This window comes from Ambystoma mexicanum, chromosome 6q, assembly GCF_040938575.1.
Source record: "Ambystoma mexicanum isolate Mex_15411 chromosome 6q, UKY_AmexF1_1, whole genome shotgun sequence".
Classification (NCBI taxonomy): domain Eukaryota; kingdom Metazoa; phylum Chordata; class Amphibia; order Caudata; family Ambystomatidae; genus Ambystoma; species Ambystoma mexicanum.
The window spans coordinates 605,776,668-605,794,783 of record NC_090937.1 but is presented as its reverse complement, the minus strand read 5'-3'; the positions used below and the strand labels follow the sequence as shown (position 1 = coordinate 605,794,783).

At 50.1% G+C, this 18,116-nt stretch overlaps 1 protein-coding gene across 1 annotated transcript in view; it reads right to left on the bottom strand.

The window, feature by feature from the left end:
- NAA15 (N-alpha-acetyltransferase 15, NatA auxiliary subunit) overlaps positions 1-18,116 on the bottom strand; it is a 1,171,626-nt gene that overhangs the window by 120,245 nt on the left and 1,033,265 nt on the right. The window contains exon 17 of the mRNA XM_069631086.1: positions 17,600-17,698. Coding sequence (XP_069487187.1) covers positions 17,600-17,698 — 99 coding nt within the window. The remainder of the gene's footprint in view (positions 1-17,599; positions 17,699-18,116) is intronic.

Sequence of the window (18,116 nt, the reverse complement as noted above, 5' to 3'; positions counted from 1 at the left end):
TGTTCCTGTCAGGCCACCGGTGGTATTCGCAGCCACCTTTGTTGAAATTCCAAGGTGTGCCCGTGTGCGAGAGGGTCCACCACCCATTGGTGCAGGCCCGATTCCCTGGCTGGTTCAGTCTTGCTTGGCGGTAGCCGCGTCACCTTGGGAGCATTGAGGGCAACCACCTCCGAAGGCCTTGGAGCAACCCCTGTTGGTTTCCTGGGTCGTAGAGCGGTAGGGTTGGCGTTAAGAGGATGAGCCTCCGCCGATACCCTTCGAGGACCTGTTCGAGTTCCCTCCCAATGATCGAAAGATGGACGTGCTGTTGCAGCATGCCCAGGGCTAGGGCCCGTCTCCACGTTGATGGCCTGGAGGGATTCATCGACAGCCTTCCCGAACAAGTTGTCTGTCGAACGGCATGTCCACGTCCCTCGTCGGGACCTCTTGTCTGAAGCTGGTGGCCTTGAGCTAGCCTCGACGACGAAGGCAGACCCAGTTTCCCATGTAGTGGAAACATGCGTCTGCAATGTACAGGGCCACGGTGATGGTGTGGCGTTAGGCAAAGTTTGGATGCAGTATCCTCTGGGAACACTACAAACCACTCCGACTACATGTATAGGAAACCCAACCTTTGGTATAAGCTTGTACTACACAGTTTTGGTATTGTGTTGAGCAGCCAGGCTTATCTCAAGAAGGGTCAATGTGAGTTGTAGTGGAGTTACATAGAGAATTACAGTTACAAGTATACAAATAAGACAATGCATTACTTACCGTAAAAGCATTTCTGATGGTTGTATCTGCTTAGATTCACATGCTGTGCATAGGTCCGACATCCAGTGGTCACTGCGGAGTATTGCATTTTGTTTTTCGTAGTCGAAAAGGGGACGTCGACAAGGCGTGTCTGTAACACTATCCCTATAGTGACGTGCGTTGTACCCACAATCCCTCACGCGTCGAGGTCCCTCTGTTTGTATTTTTCTGCCCTGAGGGAGCCTTATAGACGTGAGTGAGTACAGAAAAGAGAGATATAAAGGAAGTCTATGTTCCTTCCATCCGAGCGGGGAGGAAGGGTGGGCGCATGTGAATCTAAGCAGATACAACCATCAGAAATGCTTTTACGGTAAGTAATGCATTGTCTTCTGATGTTTGTTAATCTGCTTAGAATCACATGCTGTGCATAGACTAGCGAGCAGTACCCGGAGTTGGCGGTGGGTTATGAGAAGGAACAGTAGAGAAAAGATGTCTTAATACTGCCTGTCCCACCTGGGAGTCAGATCTAGAGTGTGCATCTAGACAGTAGTGTTTTGTAAAGGTGTGCACAGAACTCCAGGTCGCCGCTTTGCAGATGGACTCAAGGGGAACATTTGCAATGAATGCTATGGAAGCCCCAGTGCCTCGAGTGGAATGTGCTCTTGGCTTGAAGGGTAGTTCTCTCTTAGCAAGAGTGTAACAGAGAGTGATGCATTGAACAATCCATCTAGATATAGTGGATTTTGAGACCGCATCTCCTTCTCTTCCTGCTGCCACCGAGACAAAGAACTGATTAGTCTTTCTCAGTGGTCTGGTTCTTTCCATGTAGAACATGACAGCTCTGCGTACATCTAGTGTATGCAGACTTTTTTCTCCCGAGCTGGAAGGGTTTTGAAAGAACGTTGGTAGTTCTATAGTTTGGTTTACATGAAATTTCGAGATGAATTTAGGTGCAAACCTTGGGTGTGTGCGTAGAACCACTTTATTTTTGTGAACTGTTACAAAGGGGTCTAGTACAGAAAGAGCCTGTAGTTCACTTACTCTCCTAATGGAGGTGATAGCTATTAGGAAAGCAGTCTTAAGGGTGATATCTTTAAGAGTTGCCTTGTGCATGGGTTCGAAGGGAGGGCCCATGAGTCTGGAAAGTACCACATTTAAGTCCCATCCGGGAGCTGGGTTAGCTATCGGAGGGTGTATCCTTTTTACCCCCTCCATGAAGGCTTTGATAACTGGTATCTTCCACCACGACACTAAGTTGGGAAGTGGTGTATGCAGAAAGTGCCGCTAGGTGGACTTTAATGGAATTGAATACTAAACCTGAATCCAGTAAATGGGTCAAGTATAGAATAATGTCAGTAGGAGAGCAGTCAACTGGGTTGATGCTAGTACCTCTACACCAGATAACGAATCTTTTCCATTTGCTAGAATAGCAGTGTCGAGTATTAGGTTTTCTGGCTTCCCTGAGGATGTCCATACATCTCTGTGGGAGTTGTAAATGTCCAAATTCTATGATCTCAGGAGCCAGGCTGCTAAGTTCATGGTCTGAGGGCATGGATGCAGTGTCCTGCCCTTGTCTTGTGACAGCATGTTGTACGGGCAGGGAAGTTTCACTGGGGGAGATAGGGACATCTCCATCAAGTGAGCGAACCAAGGTTGCCGTGCCCACATTGGGGCCACTAGTATCATGGTAACCTGCTCCTGGTGCATCTTGTGCACCACTTTGTTGAGAAGGGGAGTCGGGGGAAAGGCGTAAACAAATTTCCCTGACCATTGAATCAACAGACCGTTCCCCTTGGACTGGTTCTGGGGGTACCTGGAGGCGTAACTTTGGCATTGTGAGTTCTCCAGGGTTGCGAACAGGTCTATTTCCGGGAATCCCCATTGCGTGAAGATGTCTAAGACGATGTCTTCGTGCAATTGCCATTCGTACTCTTCGGGCAGGGGGAAGTCTCTGCTGAGTTTGTCTGCTAGCAGATTGAGTTCCCCTGGTACATGTTGTGCTAGTAGGAACATGTTGTGTTTGAGAGCCCACTTCCATATATTCTGGGACAGCTTGGACAGTCCTGGAGAGTGAGTGCCCCCTTGCTTGTTGAGGTAGTACATGGCTGTGGTGCTGTCTGTGAGGACCATCACTGTCTTTCCTTGTAAGTGTTCCTGAAAGGCTTTCAGTGCTTTGAACACCGCTAGTAGTTCCAGCAGGTTTATATGCTTGGATGCTAAACTCGGAGTCCACACTCCGTGTGCCGTTTGATGGGATAGGTGAGCCCCCCATCCTGTAAGGGATGCGTCTGTGGTTAGAGTGGCTTCCACTGCGGGTGTGGCAAAAGTTTTCCCTAATAACAGGTTTTCTTTTGTCCACCACCGTAGCGAGAGAACCAAGGCCTGCGAGACCACCACTAGATCGTCCCATTGTCCGCTGGCCTGACACCACTGGCTGTAGAGCCACTCTTGCATTGGGCGCATGCGTAGGCGCGCGTGAGGTACCAAATAAATACATGACGCCATCATCCCTAGCAAGCGCATTGCTTTGCGTACCGTCACCTCTCGGCCTGCTACATAATGGGGAATTTGAAACAGCATGTTTTGGACCCTCTCGTTGGAGGGGAATACGAGGCCGTCCCTTGTTCGAATTAGAGCCCCTAGGAATTGTTTGGTTTGGCTGGGGTCTAAGCTGGACTTCTTTTCGTTGATGGAGAAGCCCAGTTGGGACAAAAGGTCTACGGTCTTTTGGGTATTGGAGAAGCATGTTTCGTAAGAATCCCCTGTTATGAGCCAGTCGTCGAGGTAAGGGTATACCGGGATGGATAATCTGCGCAGGTGGGCCGCTGCCACTGCCAGTACTTTCGTGAATACCCTTGGTGCAGATGCTATCCCGAAGGGTAGTACTCTGAACTGGTAGTGTTTGTCCTCTATTTTGAACCTGAGGTATTTTCTGTGCGATGTCAACATTAAAATATGAAAGTATGCATCTTTCATGTCCAGTGTTGTCATGTAATCCCCTTGTGATAACAGTGGGATTACCTCCTGTAAGGTCACCATACGAAACTTTTGGGGTTTGACAAATATGTTCGCTGGGCGCAGATCTAATACAGGGCGCATGGTTAAGTCCTTTTTGGGTACAAGGAAGTACACTGAATAAATACCTTCTGTTACCTGTGATAGGGGGACGGGCTCTATAGCTTCTTTCTTCAGTAGTTCTTCCACTTCTTGAAGAAGAATGGAGAGGTGTTGCGGTGTCATGCGCCGGTTCCGTGGGGGTTTGTACTTCGGGGAACCGTTGAACTCGATGCAGTATCCGTGGGCTATGGTGGATAATACCCAACGGTCTGACGTGATTCCCTCCCATGCTGAAAGGAACGATGTTAGCCGGCCCCCGACCGGTGATGCATGGGAGGGGACCCGAATTTTCGGGTCATTTGCTGGTATTGGGCGTGGAACCTCTGGGGCTGGAGCCACGACCTCTTCCTTTGCCACGGCGTTGGCCTCTTTGACTGAACTGGGTGTTACCCTGGTTGGTGGGCCAGTTGGAGCCAGAGTAATATTGTTGTTGTTGGTTCTGCTGCTGTCTTTGGCCACGAAAGGAGCGTTTATTACCATAGCCTCGCCTGTTAGGGGGCCTAGAAATTTGATCAAGAGTTTTGATGGTATCAAACTCTTTTTTAGCATGTTCTAGGGCCTCATCTACTGCTTTCCCAAACAGATGCGTCTGTTCAATGGGTTTATTTATGAGGGAGGCTTGGGTTTCGGGCTTAAAACCTGAATTGCGTAGCCAAACGTGGCGCTTGAGAAGTATTCCCTGCACTAGGGAGCGGCCAGCCGTCTCAGCGGCATCTAGGGAGTTTTTAACGATGCCCTGGTTTACCAGTGTGCCCTCTGATATTATAGCTAGCAGGCGAGAACGCAGAGGTTCAGGTGCTTCCTCTGCTTCGCTGCGCAGCTTGTTCCACTGTGCATCTGCGTAGCTAGCTAAAAGTGAGTTGTTATTAGCAATTCTAGTGGAGAAGGCGGCGGAGGTCGTGATTCTCTTCCCCAGTGCGTAGAGTTTTTTGCCTTCTTTGTCTGGAGGTGCTTCACTAGTGGATAGTGGCACCCCTGCTCTTTTTCTTGTGTTGGTAACCACAAGGGAGTCCGGAATAGAGTGTCCTCTGATGTATAAAGGGTCAGAGGATGAAGGGCTGAAGAGCTTTTCTATTCTAGGGTTGACCCCTCTTACTAGAGCTGGGTTAGTAAGGGAAGGAGAAATTCTTCTTTTAATAGAAGCCAGGAGAGGAATAGATTGGCTAACAGGGGCTTTTTCTTTGATGACTTTTTCTACAAAGTCGATGTCTGGAAGAGTTTCCCCTGTATCAATCTCAAAATGCGCTGCTGCCTTGCGCAATAGTGCATTGAGGGAAGGTTGGTCATCTATGGGAGAGGAGTTCCCATGTGAATCCTTGAGAGGAGAAGGGAGAAAGGCATCAGGGTCTGAATGTACTGATGGGGATTGCCAAGGCTGCACTGACGGTGAATGCCAGGGCTGCGAGGTAGCTGTATCCTCTTCAAACCCTGTAGGAGTGGTGTAAGGATCTTCTTCGAAGCCCTCTTCCTCAAGTTCTACCTCTTCTTCTCCACCCAAACACTCCTCATCTTCTTGGAGGTATTGCTCCTCCTCAGTGAGGTCAACCAGCCTAGGAATCTTGACTCTAGGGTCATCCTGTGGCCATTCTCTTTGTCTTTTGTGAGTGGGTGGGTCTTGGTTTCCTAGAAACCTTTCCATTTTCTCCATGCAAGAATGGAGTCTTTCAAGGGTCTCATGGGGTACCCCTGAATAGTCTAGAGGGGGAAAATTAGTGTTTTCGCCTTCGAATCGTTTCGAACGCTCCCACAGCGTCGACGAGAGGTTCCCGTCTCCTTCTGAAAAGCCTTCAGGTAGTTCGGAAGCGTCCTTTGGAGAAAGGGGCAGTTCCTGGCTACTTTTGTGTTTTTTCGACGCGGTATTCGACGTTTGTTTCGTCGTCCGCGTACGTTCGTCTTCGGCGACAATTCTCGCTAGGCTCTCGGCCACGATTTTGTCCGTCGAGGGCTTTGGTGTCGACGTTGTGTGCGTTGCGCGTTGTACCTCGACGGTCGCTCTATGGAGCGTTGCGTCGGATGTTTTTGGGGTAGCGCCCGTGTTAGATGGAAGCCCAATCGCTGGTCGCGGCTGCGTTTGCGGGTGGGGCTTGTGACCTTTACGGTCTGCGGTAGACGCCGGAGTGCCCTGCGTCCCCTTCGGCGCTGATGGATCCTTCGTTCTCGACGAAGAAGAGCCGTGGGTAGTGTGTTTAGCCTTATGGGGTTTGTGTGCGTCCTTGTCGCCGGGGTGTTCATCCCCATAAGCAGGGCGTGAGCCGAGCCCGTCGGGGCCGGGGACGGACGACGAGGAGCGTGAGCGCTCCTTCTGGGGGTTCATGACTTCCGTAACGGACGTCGAGTTATCGCACTCCTCGTCACTTTCAGTAACAGCGGCAGCGGGTGAGGAAACTGACTTCGACATCGCGTAGTCTGCCCACCTCTTAACCCTACGTTCTTTAAGAGTCCTGGGTTTTAAGAGCTTGCAGGCTGCGCAGCTGTTCTCTATGTGATCGAGGGGTAAGCAACGATTACAGAGCTTGTGCTTATCTTTCCAAGTATATTTGCCCCTGCAGCGTGGGCAAAACTTAAATGGTGTCCTCTCCATAGCTGAGGCAATAATAGCTGGCGATAACAACCCCAAGGGAAAGAAAAGGGAGAAAGAAAGACATTCTCAAAGAGAAGAGACAAAGTTCTAACCCCCACTCTCCCTACTGTAAGTTGGCCGTCGAGGCCAGGCCACGTGTTCGGCAGCGCCGAAGGATCTCCTCCGCTCTTCCTCTCCGTCGAAAATAGTTCGGCGGAGAAACAGCTTCGCAGCTAACGTCGAGGGGGAGGGATCGTTACCAGTATATTAAGTTATGACAAAAGGACCGAGGTCCGTGGTAAGTATAGCAATGTCTCTCTAGGAGCTCCGCGAAAGGCGACCAGAAACTGGGCGGAAAAAAACAATCTGAGGGACCTCGACGCGTGAGGGATTGTGGGTACAACGCACGTCACTATAGGGATAGTGTTACAGACACGCCTTGTCGACGTCCCCTTTTCGACTACGAAAAACAAAATGCAATACTCCGCAGTGACCACTGGATGTCGGACCTATGCACAGCATGTGATTCTAAGCAGATTAACAAACATCAGAAACTCTTTTACTCAAGGTTTCTTGAATAAACAATTATTCATTTATCGGTCAGTTAGAATAAGCCTTCTTCAGAAGTGAGCAATATAATATTAATACTGAAATACACTTCATGAAATACACACTCTGAATCTCGAAATCAGTAGATATCCTTTTGGGATGTTCCACAGACACTACCTACACCCTCAGGTGACTTCAATTACTAGGGTGCTGGGGACATTAATATATTACTGTTGCATTTAGAATCAGATAGTAATAAGTCAAAGGAAAACATTATTTAGAACATAAGAGATCACAAATATTCTTGAGCATGCAAATGCTTTTAGATTCCCCCAGAAACAGTCATTAAGTACAATAGGCTAAGCCAAAGCCAATGGGCAAAAGTCTTATATAGGATGAAGCACCGCTGATAGGTAAATGGAAAAGACTTTGCACACGTTCTTAGGAGTCTGATGAAAAGAAGAATCAAATGTAGGGCCACAAGCTGATTAGGCTTGTGAGTAGTAGAAGATGCAAGCAACTCTACGGCAAGAGGCAAGTTCTCTCAGGCTGTGTACAGAACCTTCAAAATGAAGAAAAGGTGCAGCAGATGACTCCTGTTCAGCTCTGCAAGTCTCACTGTTCCTGGGCCTCAGTAGTGGGGACAAGAAGGAGGACTTCGGGGGACTCCTGCAATGCACTAGGACGGTCAGAACTCGCAACCAGCAAACTTCACTTTCAGTGGCTGTTCAGTGTTTCAGCTCCTCTAGTCTACCGCAAATAGCAACACTGCGGTTCCTGGCTGTCGAGATGGACTTTACTTGCTTCTGCTGTCCCGCACTCTGTTAAGGGGGCTCAGGCTTGGTCAGTCCTGCTTCCTGGGAGTCCGGACGATCTTCCTGGAGCTCTTGGCCAGTTTAAAACTCCATAATCAGAGAACACAAATGTAAAACGCACATCAAAACATATGAGAGTGGGAAAAAAGGTTCTTACTCGCTCCAGATTAAAAAAATCTAGTCCTCAAAATCCAGCAAAGTTGCTGGGGGTCTCTAAGGTGGAGGGAATTAGCACATTTCTGAGAATCCTCCCTAACACGTGTTCCGACGTCCCCTCGCCCTCCTGGAGGATCTCCAACATCTCGACCAGTTTGTCATCAGGGAGTAATTCAAGGAGCGGCCCCAATCGCTAAGGTGTTGGCAGCCTTGACCGTCGTCGCTGCCGAGTAGGTAACTTTTCTACCATAGCATCCAATTTCTTCACCTCTCTGTCCGGGGTGTAGATGAAGAGGACTACTATGAACCTGTCGACTTCTTTCTGGCGGCCACTGAGACCACAGAGTCCGGCGACAGATGTGATGCAAGCACTTAGGCGCAGACTCCGGGACCCGATACTTCTCCTCAAGGTGGTCCCTCTTGGCCGGGGCTGAGGTAGTGGTCTTCAGCATAGCCAGCCCTTCGTCCCAGAAGTCACCGAGGAGAGGAACCGACAGGATGGTTTTCCTCTTTGCCTCCTGGCATTGGTACAGAAACCCTTCCTTCTCTTCCAGGGTGAGCTGAAGAGCTCCGACACATGGGAGATCATAGAATTAAAAGATCCCACCTCATTCGGCGGGGATGCCCGCAGTTCCGGGGACATTCAGCGGTCGTCGGTATCCGTCGTCGTGTCCGTCCCCCTATATTAAGGTACTGTGCCAACCCGATTGAGAGAACTTACCTCTCGCAGTTAAAGTTTGTGAAACTTTCCCAACTTGCAGGCCTAATCAGCTTGTGACCCAACATATGATTATTTTTCGTACAAACTACTTCTGAGAACTTTGGCAAAGACTTTACCGTTTACTACAAGAACAGCCCTTTCCTATCCAAGACACTAGCCCATTGACTTTGGCCTAGGCCTATTGAACTGAATCAAGTCCTCTAGTGAACTGAAAATATTTGCACTGCCTAAGAAAGTATTTGTGGTCTATTTTTTATTAACTTGTGACTGTTTACTCCCATTTAAAGTAACTGAAATGCCATTTTGTTCCTATTTCAGGGGAGCCTAATCTACTCAGAAACTTATTGGTTTGGTATTGAAGTGTATTTGTGTATGATATTAAGTTGCCTCCTTCTAGTGAATGTTTTCTAAATGACTTGGTAATAAATTGTTTTACCAAGAAACAATGAGTGTGTCTACTTGAACACTGATCTTAAGACCTCTATGTAACATCCTTTTACTGCTCACATTCCCTCTTGGGATAAGCCTGGCTGCTCAGATCGGTACCACAAACTGTAGTACAGACTTATAGCAAAGGTTGGTTTTTCTTACACCTGTAGTCCTAATTGTATGTGGTGGTCCCAGAGGGTGCTGCATGCAATTCTGCCTAACAACCCCACCCACAACTGTTTTTTTAGTTTTACTGTTTGCTCCCTTCCCTGGAGGCAGATCACCCATCTGCCCCCAGGGTATTAGCCCCATGCTTTGGGGGCAAGGGGCCACATACATAGTTAGCAGTCCACCCCCCACTTCAGAAACAGATCCCTGGTGGTCTAATGGGCATTGCTCAGCACGGATCGAGCGCTCTGCGCCCCGATCTGCACCCAGCAATGCTTCAAAAAAAGGTGTTGTTGGAAAGGGGAGAGTCGCCCCATTCCAATGACACCTCCCTCGATCTGAACGGCAAAATAGTGCCACAGATCGAGGGGGAGAAAGGTGGAGACTCGCCTTTAATTTTCACTGCGGCAGCCAAAAATGGCTGCCGCAGTGAAAATTACTTTGTTTCATGTCGACGAACATTACGCACACTGACGTGAAACTGAAGGTAATCCCACCTCTGGGCCGTGAGGATGAACCTCTCCCTCACAAAGCCGAGGGGTTGGATTTAGGTTTTGAACGATCCCTAAAAACAGAATGCCAAAAAGGATGAGCTATCCCGTCCTTTGTACTACGAACGTAATGTTACGGACGAGATACCTCATCTTTGGCATTTAAAAGGTTAAGAGAGCGATTCATATTTGTGTCACCATCGTTGCATCTTTGAGACCATTAGCAGAATTACATTACTGTATTTTCCATTCATATCCCAAGTTACAAGTTCAGTTTTTAAAGGAAGTTTATATTTCTTGTGCATTTACAATCACGGTCCACATGGCATTTGGCGTTAAGGTACAATAGGCGCCAACAAATTTATGAAAATGTTCTTTCCTCATAACAGATAGTGCACTACATTCAACAATTATGTGTTCTTAAGTTTCCTGTTGACTTTCAAGATTGCAGAATCTACACCCAATTATCTGCTCTTGGTGCTTGCATCTCCTTGCTAGTACCATTCTTGATGGCCAGAGGTCAAAATGAAGGAACAAGTTACTTACCTGTAACTGTTGTTCTCCAGCATGGGTCTGGCATGGATTCACATGCTCATGAATATTCCCCGTCGTCAGGCCGGGAATCCTCGGTATAGAAAAAAATCAGTATAAGTTTCGTTTCTGATCTGTCTTTTTTAGTAGTAACCAATCACTGGTCTCTGGGGCATACTGCCCCTAGCCAATGACTGCCCTCTCCCTAAGCGCCATCTCTGGCAGCCATCCTCAGATTTGGTAGCACGTAAAGTGGCAGTATGACCAAGTGAAGAGCCGCAGAGGGGTAGGCGGGAGGGTTCGCATGTGAATCCATGCCAGACCCATGCTGGAGAACAACAGTTACAGGTAAGTAACTTGTTCCTTCTCCAGCATGGGGTCTGGCATGGATTCACATGCTCATGAATAAGAGAATACATAGCAGTACACACATGCACAACCACGGGAGGTGGCAACAGGCTCAACATTAAGCAATACAACAACTCAACATTAAGCAACTCTTACCTCCTCACCAGGCTCAATTTAGGCGAACAGGTTGCACAGCACTGCTTGGCCGACCCTGGACTCCTCCCTGGAGTCCCGATCGACACAGTAGAATCTTGTGAAGGTGTGCGTCGACCTCCACGTCGCAGCCCTGCAGATGTCCAGCAGGGGCACACCAGACAGGAACGCCGTGGTAGCAGCGATCGCTCTGGTCGAATGGGCTCTCGGACGGCCGGGCAGCGGTCGGTTTGCCAACCGGTGACAGTGCATGATGCAGCCAGAGAGCCATCTGGAAATGGAAGTCTTCGAGAGAGCCTTCCCTTGATTCACAGTCCCAAAGTTCACAAACAGCTGTGACGTCTTCCGAAAACTCTTCGTGCGGTCCACGTAGAATTTCAGCGCTCTAGCTACATCCAGCGAGTGCAAAGTCCTCTCGTCCGGCGACAAAGGCGACAGGAAGAAAACTGGCAACACCAAGGGCTCGTTGAGGTGGAAGTCCGACGGCACCTTGGGCATAAAGGAGGGGTGTGTCCTCAGCACCACCCTCGTGTCATGAAAAGTCAAGTATGGAGGCTTGCAAGATAGGGCCTGGATCTCTCCCACTCGTCGTGCTGAGGTGATGGCCACGAGGAAAGCTGTCTTCCATGACAGGAACTTCAAAGGCGCCGAATGCATAGGCTCGAATGGGGCCCCCCATGAGCCTGGTCAGCACCACATTAAGCTCCCACGCCGGGGCAGGAGCCTTCACCGGCGGGAATGATCAGAATAGTCCCTTCATTGTTTCACCAGGCGATGAGACCACAAGGATGCCCGTCCCGAGTATCGGGAGATTGCAGCAAGATGTATTTTGATGGAGGCGTGAGATAGTCCAGCTTTGGCCAGCGACAGTAGGTACGGCAGTACTTGAGGGGCCGTAATCCGCAGAGGGATAATCTTATGTGCACGGCACCAGACAGAGAACCTCTTCCATTTATGTCCGTAGCACGAGAGTTGAGGACGCCCTGGTCTTTGCAAGAACCTCTATGCAGTCGGCCGGGATGTCAACTCTCCAGACTCTAGTGCTGCAGGAGCCAGGCCTGCAAGTTCAGCGACTCCGGGTTGTGGTGAAGAATGGCGCCTCCTTCTCTGGAGAGAAGGTCTGCGTCCGTCGGCAGCTTGACTGGTGGGGACGTTGACAAGTCCAGAAGGTCCGGGAACCAGATCTGTCTCGGCCACGCCGGTGCGACGAGGATCATCCTGCACCGGGACCTCTTGAGCTGGTTGATGAGCCGGAGCAGCAACGGCAGCGGAGGGAACGCATAAAGAAATGGGCCGTCCCAGGGGAACGAGAAAGCATCGCCCATGCTCCTCGGCTGGGGGAACCTGCTGTCGAACCTCCGGCACTTGGAATTCGTCGCTGTCGCGAATAGATCGATTTGGGGTTCGCCCCATCATCGGAAGAGTCGATCCACTTGATCCTGTCGTAGTTCCCACTTGTGGCACGAGCGCAGCTTCCTGCTGAGTGAGTCGGCGATTGTGTTTTTTATTCCTGCCAGATGAAGAGGCACCAGAAACATCCCCTGGGCGACGGCCCAATGCCACAGATCCTGGGCTTCCTTGGATAGGGCAGGGGACCTGGTTCCGCCCTGCTTCCGAATGTAGAACATTGTGGTGGTGTTGTCGGTGAAGATCCTCACCACCTTGCCCTTGAGGGATGGAAAAAATGACCCAAGGGCCCAGAACACTGCGCAGAGCACCAAGATGTTGATGTGGAGAGACTTCTCCTCCGGGAGCTAAAGGCCTCTCGCGTGAAGATCTCCGGAGTGTGCTCCCCAACCTTCCAGGGAGGCGTCCGTCGTCTCTGTCACCTGGTGAGCTGGATTCTGAAAGGCTGTGCTCGCCGACAGATGGAAGCGGGTACCCCACCACCGGATCGCCTGACGGAAGGTCTCGTTGAGAGGGATCCTGTCCTCGAAGCTGCCCGTCGACTGGACCCAGCGGGCGTCGAGGAACTCTTGTAAGGGGCGCATCCGAAGCCTGCAAAGGCGCACCAGATAAATGCAGGACGACATCATCCCGAGGAGGGATTTGATAGATCTTACCCTGGCCATGTCCGTGGCCAGCAGACGCTGCACCTTGCCCAGAATGGTGCTGGTCCTTTCCTCCGACGGCGAGGCCAGCCGCGCCACTGTGTCGAGCTTGGCTCCCAGAAACAGGGCGACTTGCGACGGAACCAGGTGGGATTTTGGAAAGTTGATGGAGAATCCCAGGTCCGTGAGCAGCTGGACGGTCTTCGCAGTGTGCTCCACGGCAAGCTCCCTTGACCTTGCCCGGATGAGCCAGTCGTCCAGGTAGGGGTAGACGTGGATTCCCTGTAGGCGCAGCCGCGCCGCCACCTTGCGAGGCACTTGGTGAACACCCTGGGTGCCAACTTTAATCCAAACGGGAGGGCTTTGAACTGGTAGTGCCGCCCTTAGAACACAAACCTGAGGAACTTTCGGTGCCTTTTTAGAATGGGGATGTGGAAGTACGCATCCTCCAAGTCCAACGACGACAGGAAATCGCCCTCCAGCTGTCCCAGCACGTGCTGGAGGGTGACCATATGGAACTCCTGTGCCTTGATGTACTTGTTCAGTCGTCGTAGGTCCAGGATGGGGCGCCATCCTCCTGTCTTCTTTTTTACAAGGAAGTACCTGGAGTAAACTCCGGAGCCCCGAAGCCTCTTTGGAACGAGCTTGATGGCACTCTTCTTGAGCATCGCCCTTACTTCCAACAGTAGTTGAGCGATGTGATTTTCCTTCCTGGCCACGGGTGGAACGCGAGGGCACTTCTTCTGAAACTCGAGGGCGTGCCGTTGGGCCAGGGCATCCAGCACCAACGGTCGGTGGAGACGGACTCCCACACGCTGACGAACCTCGCCAGCCGGCCTCCCACCGGGGTGCTTCGGCGGGGGCCCGACCCCACGATCGGTTCAATCTTGTTTGGAGGCCGCCTTGCCTCCTTGACCTCCATGTCCACGACAGGCACCGCCTGACTTGCCGCATCCCCTGTAGGCTTCCTGGGACGAAGATCTTGCCGCTTGGCGGTACGTGGAGGAGCCACTGCTGGATCCCTTGGAGGCACCTTATCTGCCTCCAGAGCTCCAAAAGGATGGCCGTCGTTGTTGGAGCACTCCCAGTGCCCGGGCAGTCTCTGTGTCTGTCTTGATGGCCTGAAGGGACACATCAACCGCCTTCCCAAACAGGTTGTTCCCGTCAAAGGGCATGTCCAAAAACCTTGGTTTGTACGTCCTGGCGGAAATCCGTGGCCTTGAGCCATCCTCGTCGTCTCAAGCAAACGCCGTTGCCCAACTGACGGAAACCGGTGTCGGCGATGTCTGTTGCCACTGTGATGGCGTGGTCCGAAGCAATCTCACCCTCCTGTAGGATTTCAAGGGCCTCAGCCCTTTTGGCGTCTGGAAGGAAGTCCAACAGAGGGGCGATTTTGAACCACAACTCCCTGTCGTAGCGGGCTACGATAGCCAGGGCGTTGGCCGCCTTGATAGTCGTTGCTGCGGATGAGATGATCCGCCGTCCCATCGTGTCCAACTTCCTGCCCTCGCCGTCCGGCAGGGAAGTTGATGTCGAGGTCGATGCCCCCCCCAGCTTTCTTCTTTGCCGCCGCTGAGACGACCGAAACCGGGGTAGGTTGCGCCCGAAGGCACAAGGGGGCAGCGTCGGGGACCCGGTGGTACTTCTCGTACCGTTCCCTCTTTGCCGGCACCGTGGCAGGGTTCTTGAGGAGGGCGAGCCCCTCATCCCAGATGTCATCAAGAAGCGGTACGGCGAGGACCGTCTTCCTTTTAGCCTCGCGCCGTTGGTAAAGGAACCCTTCCTTCCTCTCTTCTGGGCAGAGCTGGAAGAGCTCAAATTCCCTGGAAATCATGGCATGAAAGGATCCAATCTCGTTGGGCAGGGACGACAGAGCAGGGGGTGACGGGGGACACATCCCGTCGTCGCCTTCGTCGTCATCTGTACCTGTCGTAGCCGTGTCCGTGCCTGTATCATCCCCGTGGGTAGTACACCGGGGGGGCGGGGGGGGAGGCAGTGCAGGCCGCAGAGGTGGGAGAGGTGGCATAGGATGCGTCGTCGTCCTCTTATGCGGTGGACTTTCCGAAGGTCCTGGCTCCGGTTCCCCCGTCGGGTCTGGCTCAGGTACCTCCTTCGGGGGGAGGGGCAACCTTGTCCTCATCTCCGGAAATAAGGACTGAATCGCTGACAAAATGGCCGCCGAAGTGTCCTGCGGCGCCGGAAACGATGGGTGCGAGGGCTCTTGAGGAGCCTTGTCGGCGACCCCGTCGCTCTCGTCGTCGCCCACGTCGGGATCCCTCCCGATGGGCTGGGCCTCTTCCACGACTTCGATGAGCTCTTCTTCAGAGGTCGTGTCCGTATCCACGATGGCCACCAGCCCCTCTCCCACCTTTTCCAACGAGGACTTCGTGGGGGTCTTCTCAATGGGCCTGAAAGACGACTCCCTCCGCGGTGGCAGGGAGACTCTGGGTCCTGAGGGCGCCTCCACTGGTGTAGCCTCCACAGGCTGAGCCAGGGCCGCGGCGACATCCTCAATCGAGGTCTTAGCAGGGTGAATTAAGGCCATCGTCACCTTCTGGACGCCTGGGGCCTTCACCTTGGGGGGAGGGTCCGAGCCTCGCTCCCCCTCTGCCGGAATCTTTGAGATCGACTGGGGCCTCTCCAGAAGCTTTGCCGGGGAGGATGCGCCCTGCCTGGCAGCCAAGGAGCCCGACCGTTCGGCGCTCCCGGTGCCCGCGGACTCGCGGTGCTTATCCTTTTGTTGGGCCCCCGTCGCCGGGGCACCCTCACAGGACTTAGAAGACCGCTCTGACTTCTTTTTCTTCTTCTCGCCTGACGGGCTCTTCCCTTCCAGCCAGTTGGCGAGATGGAGGTGGCGATCCTTCATGGTCCGCTCTGACATGTTCCCACAAAACGCGCAGTCCTTCTCCGTGTGTGTCTTGTCCTCATGGAGACAGTAGAGGCATAACGAATGCTCGTCCTCCTTGAAAACATTCTGAAGCTGGCATCCAGGGCAGGTCCTGAACAGCTTCCCGGGCGTCGAGCTTCCTTTCTCCTGGGCCATGTCCGGGGTAGGCCTCGGAACTTCGGGAATCCTCCAAAAGCGTAACTCAACGAAATCTTAACCCTTGAGGGGCGTAGAAAACTCCGAAACGGATCCCCGTTGATCGGATGTAGAAACGGTGGAGCTTGAGGCTCTATTTAACCAAAAAATGACAAAAATCTCCTGAAAAAAGCGTGACAACGCAGCAAAAGCTCGAGAGCTACAGCACGAGGACTCCCAACACTTGAACGTGCGGTAAAAATCTGAGGATGGCTGCCAGAGGCGGGGCTTAGGGAGAGGGCAGTCATTGGCGGGGGCAGTATGACCCAGAGACCAGTGATTGGCTACTACTAAGAAAGACAGATCAGAAACGAAACTGATACTGATTTTTTTCTATACCAAGGATTCCCGGCCTGACAGGGAATATTCATGAGCATGTGAATCCATGCCAGACCCCATGCTGGAGAAGTCTCATTATTTGATTACAGTATATATTGTCTGGGAATCCTCATAGGTATTTCGGAATTTGATTAAACATTTTGGGACTGAAAATGCTATATTAAAATATTTTATATTTCTTAAATTTTCGTCTTTGTCAAAGCCCAGTCATTGTATCAAAATTTACGTTTGGAACATTCAGGGTTACACACAAGGGCCTTTTCGTCAATATCCGCTTCAATCATGTTAGTTTTGCATCTTTCATACCATGTGTTTAGCAGATTATTTGGTTTACAGTCCCAAATTATCAGCAATTATTGGGATTACAGTTTGTTTAAATATATCTTTCATTAAGCATTTTCTGTACAGTGATATTGCATTCCATGATACCACCGCGCTGAACGATATCAGACCTAGCTCCTGGCGCATGACAGCAATAGGAAAGCTTTTAGGAACCGGCAGTAATGCTTTTCCAGAATATACCTTCAAGATAATCCCAGTTTGGATGAGAATCGGAGTTTGTAGACTGCGCACCATAAATTAGAGCTGGGACAACTTTTTGCTTATAATATATCAGCAATGGGGTTTAAGAGAATTTACCATATTTATGGTGGATCACTGACTTGAAAGCACAAGGATTGCATTTTATGCTCCGGTTTTATAAGACGATTCACTTTTATTATTAATGTTTAAACCCAGATATTTATATTCATGTATGATGGATAAAATATTCATACCAATTGTCCACGTGACTCCAGTGGGTTTATTTTTTGCTTTATTTTCCTGGATTAATATATTGGTTTTGTTTGCATTGCTACTTAAACTATTATATGCAGCAAATTGTCTCTGGAGGCCGATTGGGGTTTGGTCGATCAAAATAAGATCAGCAGCATAGAGCAACCAATTTATCGGGTGTTCACATAATTTTGGGGGAAAGGCTCCAACTGAGGCTATGTACTTATAAATATCTTTGATGTAAAAGTTGAAAAGGGGGGGCTTGCAAGTATACATCCTTGTTGTAGTCCATGATATGTATTTATAGGGCGAGATAGTAGGCCTTGTTGGTTTAACTTCACACAAACATTTGTGTTGGTATAGAACTGTTGGAGCAGATTTACAATATATGATGGGCAGCCCTGCTACCTTTAGCTTTTGCCATAAGAGTGTTTGTGACATAGAATCAAACGCAACATATTTGATTATTACTGCTAGTTTTTTTTAACAAGCTTTCAGCGATAACTATTTTCCATAAGCGTGCTAAATCAACAATTCAATCTATTCATCTCAGGGGCTAAACCTCTACTAGGACAAAACATACCAGCACTGAAGAAGCGGATCATGCATTGATGAAGCCAGGCATTACTGGAATCTATAGAAAATGCCCTCTTCACGGACTGCAGCATCAGAAGAAACTTTTCTATTACAAAAAAAAAAAAAAGAAAAAAAATAAGTTAATCCTTTCATGACCTCTTACAAGAACAAAGAACGGTCCAAAACATTTCTATAAAAAAAAAATGCACTTTTCTTTGGTAGGCACACAAATCTAAATGTACACACTATTTTTAAGGTGCAATTGGCCTCACCAGTTCAATCTGATTAGGAAATTTGACATTTGCAAAAGGAAAATATATATTTTTAATAAAGCTCCAACTTGCTTAGGAAGAAAATATTAAAGTCATAGGAAAGGAATAATTTACTTACCTGTAATTCCTGTTCTCCAGCATTGGTATCTTTCATAAATTCACATGCTGTGAATATTCCCTGTGGTCAGGCTAGGAATCCTCGGTAAAATAGAACAGTTTACATTAAACTGAAACTTCAGTCACTGTTGTTTT